At 39.7% G+C, this 15,134-nt stretch overlaps 1 protein-coding gene across 2 annotated transcripts in view; it reads left to right on the top strand.

Annotated features, from left to right (window-relative positions):
- fign (fidgetin) overlaps positions 1 to 8,992 on the top strand; it is a 78,501-nt gene extending 69,509 nt beyond the window's left edge. For both annotated transcript variants that reach the window (XM_056244122.1, XM_056244121.1), the window contains exon 2: positions 5,888 to 8,992. In XM_056244122.1, coding sequence (XP_056100097.1) covers positions 5,896 to 8,106 — 2,211 coding nt within the window. In that variant the 5' untranslated portion in view covers positions 5,888 to 5,895 and the 3' untranslated portion in view covers positions 8,107 to 8,992. The remainder of the gene's footprint in view (positions 1 to 5,887) is intronic.
- Positions 8,993 to 15,134: the final 6,142 nt, after the last annotated feature.

The raw sequence follows: 15,134 nt of genomic DNA, 5'->3' as shown, positions 1-15,134 counted from the left end.
GCATCTCACCCAAATGAGTGACAATGGTCAGCGTAATCTAAGATTTTCCAGGCGTAAAGTAGACCGGCAGACAGTGGTAAATTAAACAAAAGGGGGTTTTGTGAGAAGTCAATCAGTGAAAATTGAGCTTAGGCTGTCTCCAAACATCCCTGCAATACAAAAACAAGTAATTATATGACCATTCAGATTACACAGAGAAGAATTACTGTTTCTTAGAACTGACATTTGCTCTGTTCCTAAACCTAGTGAGCTTGCCTTGGTGTCTACAGCCTACATAGAGCCGCTTGCATAAACTGCATAAGCTTAGACCAGTCTTACAAGTTAGTCATCTATTTTTTTCCTTAAAACGTTTTTAAGTCAGTAATGGCGCTTTTCCATTACCAGTACCAGCTCGACTCGACTCGACTCGCCTTGGCTCGCCTCGACTCGGCTCGCTTTTCGCTCCGTTTTCCATTGCAGAAAGTACCGCCACAAATAGTACCCGGTCGTCATAGCGACGCATTTCGTTCCTCGTTGCCCCATCAAGCTCTCGCTGGATCCTCTCTTCGGCAACCAAACAAAGGAATGTCTGCACCTCCTCGTTTGACCACGGCGTATTCTTCCGAGTTGCCATAATAATAGTAGTAAGTTTAGTAACTATCTCTGGCCAAACTATTTAAAAATGGCGGGATTATTCTGGATACTCCATCTGGCGCGTGCAATGATGACGCAGATTCTCTGTGACCAATCAGCAGTCGGCATTGTTTTCACGTCACATTTTAGTATCGGCTTAGCTCGCCTCAGCTCGCTTAGAACCTCGCCGGAGGTGGTACGAAAAAAAGTACCCGAAAGCAGGTACAGGTACAACTTTTACACAGTGGAAAACCAAACAAAGGCGAGTCGAGTCGAGCCGAGGCGAGCTGGTACTGTGTAGTGGAAAAGCGCCATTACATAACGTAGATCGGCCTAATTTAATACCGAAGACTGATTACCCCTACCTTAAATATATTGCAAATTATGATTTTTTAATGTTTTTAAAAGAAGTCTCTTCTGCTCACCATACTGCAACTGCATTTATTTTATTAAAAATAAAAAAAAAACAGTAATATTGTCAAATATTATTACACAATAAATCAATGCTTTTATTCAGCAAGAATGCATTAAATTGATCAAAAGTTACAGTAAAGACATTTATAATGTTGCAAACGATTCCATTTCAAAATAAATCAAATAGAACTTTCTATTCATCAAAGAATCCTGAAACAAAATTGCACACAACTGTTTTCAACATTGATTATAATAATGAATGTTTTTTGAGCATCAAATCAGCATATTATAATGATTTCTGAAGGATCATGTGACGCTGAAGACTGAAAATTCAGCTTTGATCACAGGAATAAGTTATATTTTAAAATATATTCAAATAGAAAACAGTTATTTTAAATTGTCATAATATTAAACAATATTACTCTTTTTTTTTTTTACTCAAATAAATTTAGCCTTGGTGAGCATAAGAGACATAAAAAAAGTTGAAACATAAAAAAAAAACTTTTGAACGGCAATGTGTGTACTACATATAATGTGTGTGTGTGTGTATATATACATACAGTACACATACATACATACATGCATACATGCGCACACACATATATATATATATATATATATATATATATATATATATGCAATTATTATTTAGGAACTATGACATAATATAGTATGGTATGGCCACAGGAACCTCATTGTTGATCATAGTGCTAGTCGACATGTTAGCAAGCTTACCATGACAGATTAGAGAGGCCTGAATGACATTTTTATAACTCTAGTATAGCGATAAGGCTGTGATTTTTGTGTTATTTATGTTTCTGTCACAGTGCTGAACTGAAATCTGAGCGTTGATTTAGTGGAGTATAAACTCAGGATTCCTTTTCTTCTCTCTGCCGTTTTCCTCCTCCATAGTTCACTTGTACGCTCAATTATTTTCCTCAAATCTTTCTCAAGTGGTGCCATCGTACAAAGCTCCCAATTTGTGTTTAAACAAGCTATAGGGACGACAGGGCTGCGACTGACTGGAGGGTCAAAGTAAGCATATTGAATAAAAATAGAAAAGAAGCAATTTACAAATACTGGCACTGGCACATACATGAGGTGAGTACTGTAATTCAAAGTGTCCAGAGCAACTCTCGCTATTCATCTGTAGAATAAATCCCCGTCTCATTTCCAACTGCTTTAATCTTGTTGAGAAAGGTTTTATTTTTGTAATGGCTCGGTAATAGTGACGGGAAGTGAATTTGTTCTTTTGTTCGAGAGTAGTGCATTTCATAAAACCCATCAAACAGCGAGACGAGAGCATTGTTTGAAATCTCTCTGTGTGCGCAGCCGAGGATTTCAACCTCTTGAAATGTCTTACTTTGTTGTAGAGCAAGTTAACACCCACATTCCTCACAAAGACCTGCCTGTGAGAGGAGCGATATATAAATATATATATATATTCGAAAGTGGAACATGAAAGAAGAGTAATAAATGTATTAACAAGTGGATGTAGAGAGGCAAGGAGAAAGCTGAACCTCTGTATTCCCAAGGTAATATTTCCTGGCGCTACAGCCACAGTAAAAAAAAATAAAGCTTATGCTCAGATGATTGCAAACATGCATTCGGTGTTTAGTAGGTTATTAATGGAGCTAAATCAATATGTACCAGCAGATGTTTGTATGTAAAAATAAAACGTAAGGCTGATTTTAAAATTCTTATCACGTGTATATTTTTTTATGGACGCAAAGACATACATTTAATATGTGAATAAGGACTTTAGACACCTTCACTTATGAACGCTTAATATTTTCAGTTATTCTGACATTTGTCTTATACATTAGCAATTGCAAACACACTTTTTTTTTATTGACTTTGATGCAAAGCAACAGAAAGGCAGCAAACCGCAGTGTGTGAAACGTAATTTGCCTGCAAAGTGAGGATCTGTTGAAAAAATTACTTTTGATTTGGATGTCAGATGTCACTTGCAACGGCATAATTGCTCCAAATAGTTTTATTTTTTACATTTGCATGCAGCAATTTTGCACTTATGCTTACACACTGTAGAGACCTGCTTTTGAAAATTGATTAAGGGAGTCTGGATAAAAAGTCAGTGTCGTACAGTGGACTGTGATGATAATTAAATGTATTTATTGCAAGCAAGTCTTAAACATAGGTGTTACATTGCTGGTCAGTTGATAATCGTGCTAGAACTGACATCTGTCTAGGTTTGGAGCACTGGTTTTATCCCTGGGCTTTATTAATGGGCTTGCTGGCATGTCTGCCATGTTCTTGCCAGCTTTCTTTGTCTTCAGCCTTTCTTAGTCATTAACTCGCGGGCCTGACAGCCTCGCCAGCCAAAGCAGCGATCCCTTTGACTAAAACCTTGTAAATTAACACAATTAGCTCAGCATCATCCTGCTAATTAGCTCTCTCTCTCTCTGTGTGTGTGTGTGTGTGTGTGGTGTCTGGCCAGGCTGCTGGGGGATTCAGGCGAGGGAAAACCACATGGCCATCTTCTATTGTGGAAAAAGTACTCTGATATACACACAATACACTGATGGGATTTATTTATAGAGACAGTCAGTAGACATCATACAGTAGATGCCTCAAATACAACTAGGGCAGGGTGATATAATGAATATTATGTTATGTTTGTGATGATTTTGTTGGCAACACAAAATTAAGCGATATTGAGAATAGTGCAGTGATTTTAGTGCACTAATGTGTAATTAGACTAGTTTCTCAATCCTTTATTGCCTCGTTCAGAAGAATTTAACTTCAGTAGTGAAAACAGCATTTATGAAACCTGTTCAAACTGTCAACTTCAATGAATCAAAATTATTAATTTGTGTCATTGTTCAAAAATGTTCATGGATGCATCATCTTTCGCTCACACTTTAGTTTAGGGTTCAATTTTCACTATTAACTATAACTTTTGCCTCAGTAAACTCCTAATTACTGCTTATAAGGAATAAAAGATGTAAAATATGGTCATGCAGAATAAGGCATTAATATGTGCTTATAAACTAGTACTAATAAACAGCCAATAATATCCTAGTCATATGCATGCTAATAAGCAACTAGTTTATAGTGAGTATTGGACTCTAAAGTGTTACGCATCTTTCATACCGGTATATTAAAGTATTTTTCTTTAATATTGCACTTTTGTTTTTACTAAATGTTGTTTGTGGATAAACATGATTGCTTTTATTATAATATTTTGCTTCATGCATTTAATCATTTTTAATGTAATTGTCAAAATCGTGGTTCCTTTGAGAGAGAGAAAAAAAAAGAGTTTGGACCAAATATCAAGATATATAGATAGGATATTTTCAGAAGGTGGAAAATTAATGCAGTCCCCAAATCCAAAAATTGTGGTCTTACTGATAAAGGATTTATCTTTTATTTGTGGTGCACATGCTATAGGGAGTAACTATCTTTGTTTATTATGTCTTGGCTTTATGAGGTGTGTAAAGTTTTTAAATGCTCATTTTCTGTTATTTGCAATTGAGTAATAAAAAAGGTTCAGTCTATATGTAATTTGACAGACTTTAAAGATCAAGGTACATGGACTCATGGCTAAAAGCTCGTAAACGGCATCGTTTTCTGTGACATCTTCTTCCCTTTTTGTGCCGTGAATAGTGTTCGTGAGTGCTTAGGCCCAGTAAGCTCGGATAAGCGGGTGGTGTGTGCACAATAACACGCCTGCTGGACACTGCGGCCGAGCGCTGTTGTCATCAGAAGTCTATCTACAGACGCGCGAGTGTGCGCGCGACCACCCCCGTCATCCCGTCGGCTCTTGAGTAAATGTCTCTTTGATAATCCCATGCTGTGTCTAAGATGACAGCGTATGTAACTGCTTGTGTTTGCAGATGGAGTTTGGGATTAAACTTGATGGTGGCTTTTGAGCCCTGGAGCCAATAAAAGACAGAGGCTGTGGAGAGAAAAGACAGTGAGAAAGAGAGAGGCAGAACCCAGAGCGTCAGAGTAAAAGGAAGAGAGAGAAAAGGGAGCATTAGAGCGAATGAGAGGGAGGCAGGCATGTTTTTTTTCCCCCTTTCCAGTTCTCTGTGCTCCGGGAGGCGGGCGGCAGACAGAAAGCTGTTGTAATTCATGCTGTGCTGCGAGTTTGTGTGATGAAAGCAGTAGAGCGCTGCCTGGGAGATTGCTTTGCTGCACTCCTCCAAGCAGATTCGAAACTGTCTGGGACTGCTTTAGATGAGAGTTGGATTATAGAGTGACCTGCGATGTCTGTGTCACTCGGCTGTGTGCAGGGTGCATTATACTGTGCTAACCAGGTGTTGGAGGCCCACATCTGCACTGTTCCTGAGATACCAACTGTCAGCAGTGCCTGCGATATGAAGCCAGGACTCTTGGAGAGCTGGATGGGGGAAATGGAAATAATATTTTACGGTTGTTGTTGCGGTTTTGTGTGCATTTCATTTCTTTTCAATGGCAGTTGCTTATTGGATCATTGAGTCTGATGTGACAAAAAAGAAAACCCTGAAATTCACAAATAGTGGTTGTCCGATGTGTTTTTAATGTCCAGTACTTTTTTCTGTGTAATATAATGTACACAACATTTTAGTTTATGCGATATTTAATAACATATATTAAATATTTGAAAACAGATTATATGCATGAAATATGTCTTTATTAAATATTTTTGAACTATTGAAAAATAGAAAATAAAAAGTGTATATATGTACTACCCATTGATATCAAGCCACGTGACTACTTCCAAAGCAAACATCTCAAAAACCCAAATATTGGCAGATTAACCAACACGGCATTACAAGATTAATCAGTCTCTATTCATAAGGGCTGTTTATCAAGTTTCTAACACCCGTTTGTTTTTTCTTTGCTGATTGTTTAGGCTTAAAGATGCAGTGGACCCCAGAGCATGCGCAGTGGGCCGAGCAACATTTCGACATCTCATCCACCACACGTTCCCCCGCACATAAAGCAGAGGCGTATCGTGGACACCTGCAGCGGACCTACCAGTATGCCTGGGCCAATGACGATATATCAGCTTTGACGGCCTCCAACCTTCTGAAAAAGTACGCAGAGAAGTATTCTGGTATCCTGGAGGGTCCCAGCGAGCGGGCGCTCCTCTGCTCATACTCCGAGAGTGCCCATGGACTCCTGAACGGACGCAAGTCGGAGAGCGAAGCATGGCAGGAGGGGATCTACCCAATGAGCTGCGCTGCAGATGTGATTTCTGCTAGTAAGACTGGCATGACGCCCGCCCTGCCTCCTCCAGATGTGACGGCAAGTGTTGGCAGCTCCACGGGAGTGGCTAGTAGCTTGAGCGAGCCCAGCTACTCCAGCAGTAACTGTGGGAATCATGCGTCTACTGCACTCCACTCGGGTATCCCCTCTCAGGAATTCGCTAGCAGTTACAATGGCTCGTACTTGCATTCCACTTACAGCGGTGGGCAAAGCACACCAGCTCTCCCGTCCCCACATCCCTCACCTTTGCACAGCGCTGGGCTCCTTCAGCCTCCACCCCCGCCACCTCCAACCCTGGTGCCCAGCTACAATGCAAGTTCCCCCAATCTCTCCAGTTACAATTACCCTCCAGCAGGGTATCCCCCACAGACTGCTGTTCCCCCAGGCTACAGCCCAGGAGGAGCACCCCCTCCTTCAGCTTACTTGCCCTCAGGCATTGCTGCCCCCACTCCCCTACCCCCTTCCACCCTTCCCGGTTACTCCTACCAGACCCACAACCATGGGCCAATTGCACCAACCCCTTTGAATGGCAGCTCGGCTAACACACTGAAAAGAAAAGCATTTTACATGACGGGCCAGGGAGATATAGACTCCAGTTATGGAAATTTCAACTACAGCCAGCAGCGTTCTGCTCAAAGCCCCATGTACAGAATGCCAGACAACAGTCTTGACTCAACCAGAGGGAATGGATTTGACAGGAATGCTGACACATCATCTTTGGCGTTTAAGCCCACAAAGCAGTCAATGCCACCGGATCAGCAGCGGAAGTTTGGCAGTCAGTCCGGCAGGGCACTAACCCCTCCTTCATACGGATCCTCCAAAGGTTCCTTGGGATCCCTACGGTCAGGCGAGTCATTTGGAAAGTTTGGTTCCCCCGTTTTGAGTGACCATGGTGACGACAACAGACAGCATCTCCCCCATTCCATGGGCACGACTACTTCATCCAGCCACCCTGCGGAGGAGCAGTTAAAAAACAGCGATGCTAGTCTGGTAGAGATGGTCACCACTGAGATTCTGCAGCAGACGCCCCCTGTGGACTGGAGTGACATTGCTGGACTGGAGATGGTGAAAGCCACCATCAAAGATGAGGTCCTGTGGCCTATTCTGAGGCCAGACATGTTCAGCGGACTGGCCACATTACCTCGCAGCATCCTTCTCTTTGGACCTCAGGGCACGGGTCGGACTCTTCTTGGTCGGTGTATGGCCAGTCAGCTTGGCGCTACTTTCCTCCTGCTTAGTGGCTCTGCACTGGTCACAAAGTGGCTGGGAGAGGGCGAGAAGATCGTCCAGGCCTCATTCCTTGTCGCTCGCTGCCGGCAGCCTTCGGTGGTTTTCATCAGCGACGTAGATCTGCTGTTGTCTGCCCAGTTGAGCGAAGAGAGCCCGGTGAACCGAATCAAGAGTGAACTCCTCCTCCAGCTTGATGGAGTTCTAAGCTCACCAGAGGAACATGTTCTAGTGGTATGTTCCACCAGCAAACCTGAAGAGATTGATGAATCTCTGCGAAGGTACTTTATAAAGCGGTTGCTCGTCCCCTTACCGGATGCCACTGCACGACATCAGATAATCAGCCAGCTGATCTCACAGCACAACTACTGCCTCAGCGACAAAGAGGTTGCCCTGCTTGTTCAGCGGACAGACGGCTTTTCCGGGCTGGATGTGGTCCGACTTTGCCAAGAGGCCATGGTCGGTCCTCTCCATGGCTTGTCCGGTACAGACATTTCCGGAATGATGCCGGGTCAGATGAGGCCGGTATCATACCAAGACTTTGAGAATGTGTTTTGCAAAATCCAGCCCAGCATATCACAGAAAGAACTTGATACATACACTGAATGGAATAAGATGTTTGGCTGTAGTCAGTAAAGAGCGAGGGCATAACTAAATCGGTGGGGTGACCTCCCCTACTCTAAACGGGGATACAATTCAGAATTCTTTGGGTGAAACATGCAGTTAAACAGTGTGGTTATTACAAATGTAGATGACCCCTAAAGAAGAACCTGAAGGACGGTCAGATAGAGTTGAATGATGCATGACTGTACTTAAGTCAAGGTCTGGCCCTTTGCACATAATCCAGACAGAGAAATACTGTTTTCTGGGCTCAGTACTGCAGACGCAGAGCTCCACTTACCGAGGGGCTCTGTAAGTGAGGACAAACTTCTTTGTGTGTAAATATCATTCTGCTGTTTTTGAGATTATGTTGCTATGAAGTGCCTGAAGTGGTACTTTATTGATTTGGATTTGGATTTGTTTGCCTCACCATCTCATTGGTGGCATGTGCTAATATAGAGAGCTTTAACATGAAACTAAAACAGATATGTTCTGCTTTTTGTTCTTTTCCTTGTTTTCAACACTTCTTTCAAAAGAACAACAGTATTCCTCAATCAAGTCTGACCTGTAGACCCCAGGAAGGGCAGGAGAAGGTCCATGTTGTACTTTGAATCTGGATCCTAATTTATGAAATTCATTTGTGTTAGATTTTCTTCAAAAACTCAGGAAAGTGATTTGTGATTTGTACAGTACCTCAAAAAAGATTATGAGATAGCACTACATACTGCTGACAACATTGGGTTTGGTTTCTAATTTCTAACGCTAGGTTTACCTCAACCAATTAAAAAATGAAAAGGATATGACTATGAATGTAACCAGAACATTTCTGGGTTGTTTAGAAGAAAAAATTGAAGAGTTTCTTTTTCTTCCGTTATATTCTTTTTGTTCTTTCTAAATTACTTTTTAATTCCTTTGTGGATATTTCTTCAAGTTTCGAAAGCAGAATTGCGTGCCAGTATTGACTTACAGCACTGGTTCCTCCCTGCATAGCACAGTTCAGACTCTGCAACGAATGCTTGAGTCAGAGATGGGCGGTGTCTTCTTGTGTAGATAAGGTTTGTCTGAAACCACGTCCACACCAGAGTATGCAGTAGACGTCAACATTTGCGTGTTTGTCTCCTCTCTGCAGACAGAAACGTTGGGGTGAACCAAAACTTTACAAAGAGGCTACTAGATTCTTGAAGTGGAAACATTTTCCGTAACACGTTTCGTTTTTGTTTTGGACTCTGTCCTGCTGCTGTGTGGTGTTGGTGTAAAGATATCTGAAGGATCATGTGTACCCTACATTCTGTTCTACCTCAGTTTAGCACTATTTTCTCTGCAACTAGAACAGAAAGATGAGAGCTTGGTGTCTTTAACCTCTTTAGGTTTTCTCCACTCTGAAGCCTCTATAAAGAACAAGCTGCCTTTTTGCCCCCCCAAAAAAGATACAACAAACGTTTGTGTCTCACTACCTGTGCAATTTTTTGCTTAGAGTGCCCAGATGTCTCTAAAACACTTATTGATGGGGTCTCTATGGGGACACTTATTGGGGCCACATTACCTAAAGCTAGAAACATACTCTACGCAGGTACGCAAGCACTTCTAGCAATGCATTACCTAAAGCTAGAAACATACTCTACGCAGGTACGCAAGCACTTCTAGCAATGCAAGTTAGAAGACTTTAAGCATTGTTGCATTCCGAAAGGCGCCAGATCGCAATTTATAACGCAATGCAAGGAGGCTAAAGCAGGCATTGCTATAAATTGTGTTTTATACATTGAGTTTTCTTTTTCAAGTCAACAACTATTATAGCAAAGCAACAGTTTATTTAGGGAATCTTGCTGAACAAATAAGTCAAACTTTCTACATTTTTAATGTCTGTCCACCCAGTTTACCGGCACAGACATTTGAAAGAAACTCTATCGCCCCCTTGAGTATGGAGGTTTGCTACAACCACAATATTACATACAACAAGACCTTGCTCTTGCCATGCTTTGGCTAAGCGTTGCCATTTGTGCACTTGCTTACAGTATGTTTCTGGCTCAAGGTAGCACAGGATGTTGGTAACCATAAGACGAAACCTTGTGTTTGAATGTATTTTTTGTTTGTTTTTTGATGTCTACTTTCTCTGATCATTTGAGTCAGCTTTTTTCTTTTGTCTAGCACTAGAGTTGGTGAAGCGATGTGTTCCCTCTGTCAATTTTCTCTGCCTTTTATATCATGCGTCTCAAATGTTGGGGAGAATGCACACTCTGTTTTGAACTTTTTTTTTTTGTTGGTCCACTGCAGTGTAATTTGACACCATTTAAAGGTGCTTATTTAGCGGTTGGAGGCACCAAACCTCCAATACACGTGTGTATATATATGACATATCGTTGAAGAAATATCTGTTTGCTTTTTTGACAGACATCCAGATAGTCTTTTCAGTAGCTGTGAGACACCACTTACTTCACAATGTTCGTAAAGTGATATGTACGCCCAAAGGACTACGATTTCTAGCCTTGTTTTGTCGTCTAAAGTGGAAGCCTTTTTTTTTTCTTTAGGGGTATTTTCATTCTGCTTTCTTGTTTTTGTTTTGTGTTGTTTTGAAGAAAAGTTACTATGTGCAATTTGTCAAATGCACTTTTAATGTTTTGTGTTAAAGCCGATCATACTTAATTGTCCTCCCTCAAAACCAAAGCGAACAAAACAATTTAAGATCCAAAACTGATCCATAACTCTAAGATCAAATATTCAGATCCATGGACACATTTACACGTTTGGAGAAATTTGTATGGAACTTCGCATAGGTTAAACCTGTGATATCCACAAAGTATTGCTCTGTTTTGTTGAAAATGATCGTACTCTGGATTTCAAAGCCAAATAGCACTGATAAACAAAACCCACATTAACCCTGAAGAGGAATGATCTTATAGTGCTACTGCTGGTGGTGTTGTCAGGGTTGGGGCTAACGCTAATGTTTGAAGCCTATATGCCCTTGAACAAAACCGATTTATTTTTGAAAGCTCTTTATAATTGGTTAAAGGAATGTTACCGACAGCATTGGTATGACTCGTCACTTGTTTTCTATTTTATTATTGTTTTTAAACACCAGATCACATTTAAAAGTGCACAGGGCCATTTATTAAAATAAGTTGTTTATTTTTATTATAGCCAGAAGTCTTTACATGTTACCATAAGTCTAGCGTGATTTAAAATCATTTGTATTCAACTTCAATGAAAATGTACAGTAAAGTTGGTAACTTTACTCACAAAAGTTATGATAATCAAGCATGAATCCACTAGAAGTCTTTCCACTTTAAACAAATTTACAGCCATAATTCATGCATGTGCTGTAACAAAAAAAAAGCTTTTAAACCCTCTTTACCTGTTTACTTCCATTTTAAGTGTAACTTTTACTGTAATTTTGAAAATGAAGGGATTAGTCCAAATGATATTCTGTGGTAATCAATATCATGCCACAAATGCTGTCGATAGAGCTTAGCTTGTATTGAACCGGAACATTCCTTTAATTGATTGCAAAATAGAAAGAGGGGAGAGGGGGGGAAGAAATGTGGGAACATCCAAAAAGTACAATAAGTTATAAAGCACATCTCCTATGTATATATAAATCAAAATATCACTTGATTTGAGTTTTTTTTGAGTTGTTTTTGTTCTCGGGTTTGTGTTAATTTGCTTCAGCGCTGTTATAGATGTTTCTTTCACCAATATGTAACTGTCATCAGTGTTTGTTTTTCAACCATTATTCTTTATGACCATTTCTACCTCATTGCTACATATTGACATGTAGTACCTATGTTCTGTCTTTTTTGAATGTCACACATTTGTATAAAAGAAAATTTAAAAAAAAAAAAAAAGAAAGAAAAACGTAAAAGAACAAAAAAATCAATAAATAAAAAAGGCTTGTTCTTTAACTTGAGCAGTCTACCTCAGAAAGACTGTCTGTCCGTACACTGAGCAGTGGAGTAGCTGCACATACTGAAAAGACACGCATTAGGCAGAGACGATGCACACTGACCACACGAACTCGGACCATTCGTTACGCCGCCGTGATCGGGGATATTGTGGACTGTATAGGTCTTCTCCAAGGTCTCTACATGCAAGTTTTTCTTTTCATTTTTTCAATTGAAGTAAATCGCTTTTCCCCCCTTGTGAATTGTAGTGTGCATGTGGATGTGTGTGCACTTATTATGAAGTGTGTAAGTGTGCATTTTTATATATGAAAATTCTATATGAAATGTAGGTACATTTCATATACCGTATTTGTACATTAGATACACTTGCACATTTGTGTACTTAATGTACATTTGTTATTAGTATAACATTTTGAAACGCACCACATACATGTTAATATGTGTGTGTATGTACAATATTGCCATAATTACATTCAACGTAAATGTATTTTCATGTATGCATAGGGGCAAAGGACAATAAAAGATCATTCAAATGCTTTTGAAACGTCGTGTTTTATTTTTATTTTCTGTTGCATGCCTCGTGCATCACAATTTTAGACACCTCTGTGAACTGTAAATCTGCTTTGAAATGAAATGGTTCATTGAAAGATCTGTTTGAGAGAGACCTATACACTGCACAATGTATCAAACATTAAAGTTTTTTTTTTCTACGATGAATGACATTTTAACAGGGCACCGGTTTAGACATCCAATCAGATCGCATTTATTTATGGTTTTCTTTCTTTCTTCATTGTGTGAATGTGCAAATTTATAAATGCTAATGGTGCTAATGGATAATCTAATATCTGTACAAAACTGTTAACCCCCTTAAATGGTAGGAAATTGTACTATTTCACTCTCATAATGAGCTGTAAATACAGCTTGAATTATGTGATAATTTCCAGATTTTAGGATGTTTTTCTGTAAAGCTACTTTGAAACACATGTGCTGTGAAAGGTGCTGTACAAATAAAATGTGCTTTCTCTAACAAAGTAAAGCTATGGAAGACAATGGTTTTCACAAAAAAATCCATTAAGGCTACTGGTTGAAACTCCTCGCATCCTGATAGTAATTAATTGTAGAAATGGTCTAAATAAATATTCAAAAATGTGCACTTTCTGTTGAAGTCTCAAGACCAAAAAAAATTGTCCAAATTGCGTTCAGTCTGATTTCAATGTTCGTGGCTCTGCAGAGTTGTACTAACCCACACACACACACACACACAGCGCCCCAAACCAACAGCAGCTGCCTTCTACAGCTTCTCCTGAACCAAAACAACGAGCTAATGCTGCGTTCACGTCATTTTCTACTCGGAGCGGTTCACGTCCTCAGATTCGAGTTTATAGTGCAAGAGAAACGTAGCTATAAGTCTGAATCCGAGGAACGGCTCGAATTAGTGTCACGTGTTGTCATCTCTTATTCACGGTAATTATGTGGTTATCAAAGCTAACTTGCTATTGCTAGCCTCTCTGAAATTGCCTACCCTGCCTTTAAATCTTTATTTTTCAGCCTGTTTGCAATATCAGTATGTACATTTTGGTTTGTTGGCTTAAAAGTATATATGATATACTATGAAAAAAAAACAAAAAAAACGGAGCACTTTTGGGACAGGGCCTTTGAGTGATGTAAACAAATAGTTCATTAGGTTTTTAATTGATTTGTTTAAAAAAAAAATCATTTTCACTACATTTACCTGTAGGCCTACAGTCACTTAATCCTCGTGAATCTATCGACGACTCATTGTATCGCCCAGCGCTAGCACTGCAGATGTTATTTGGTGAAGTTTTTACACAGCAACCCATTTAAAAGGCTGAGTACTTTTGCATTAAACAAAACTAAAGCTTTTAAAGCCCAATACCTGGAGTTTAAGCGGCACGTTTCCAGAGTCTACCCAGTAATTACGCTTCTGAAAGATGACCATTAGCATCCGTTTCCAAAACCATTTGCTGCATTTCTTAAATACAGTTTCCATTGTTTGTGATATTTCATTATTCTTCATTTCGAAAAAGACATTCCATTAATGCCCTGGATGTTTTGTTTTTTTGATGGCGTAATTATGTATTTGGATGGTCTATGCGTGGGAAGCTGCGGTACAATTAACATTGGGAAGTTGGTGCATTTGGTGCCCATGGCTGTTTCATCTGTAAAGAGCTGTGTGTCATTTCCATGGCTGTACATGTTCAAATACTCTCTCTTAATGGATGCAATTCAACAGGGTCCTCCACAGAAACACAGGGAACGCGCTCGGGCCAAATCACAACGAGGGGACGATGAGATGTACTTTTTATTGGGGCGTCTCGTGTTCATATTTGTAATTTATGTCTTAAGTGGAGAAAGAAGGCGAGCGGACCTCAAACACACAATGCTGGAGTCACATGCGGTGTGTGTTTATAACGTGGGAAGATAAATTCACGCAAACGCCTTCAGAATCTGACATTAATGGGAGACGCGTTGTAATTTCTTTCTCGTTTGATTGTACATTTCCTTTTGATTTCAAATACCTGGAAGGTTGCCTCAGTGTTCATTAAAATGCAATTAATTCTGCAACTGTGCTGTTGATGTGTGCGAGTCTCCTTTCCTTCGATATAGGTCAGAGCGTGGCAGCCGATACGGGCTAGTGTTGCTGAGTCATGCATCGACTGATAAAAGCTGATAATCACGAGGCTTTAGCTTCATCAAAACTCTCTGGTCACTTTTTATTTTACCATAAGCTCGTCATTGTCGCACATTTGTATTGCTCAGCGCTGTGTTCATTACATTTAGTGCTTTGCATTTTATTTATTCAAAATGATTAGGCTAATGAATGTGTAAAATATAAGTTAATTGATTATTCAAATAAACGTTGAGGTAATGATTTAAAATCGAACTCAGAATGTATGGCAGAAAAAAGGTCCATGTGACACTACATTTAAATTTATTGGTATGTATATATATATATTTTTTTGTCTTTTAAAATGAATGCTATCATAGTCCGAAGTCTGGGTATTTTAAAAGTAGCATACTAAATACATAGTATTATAATTATTAACACTTTACAATAAGGTTCCATCGATCTGTAAATTACAGGAACGTCTGTCTGTCTGTTAATCGAATATCTCTCGAACCGTTAGTCCGATGGATTTCAAACTT

This window comes from Rhinichthys klamathensis, unplaced genomic scaffold (assembly GCF_029890125.1).
Source record: "Rhinichthys klamathensis goyatoka isolate OS25496 unplaced genomic scaffold, OSU_Roscu_1.1 h1tg000917l_1, whole genome shotgun sequence".
NCBI classification, from domain to species: Eukaryota; Metazoa; Chordata; class Actinopteri; order Cypriniformes; family Leuciscidae; genus Rhinichthys; species Rhinichthys klamathensis.
This window is presented reverse-complemented; position numbering and strand designations above follow the sequence as displayed.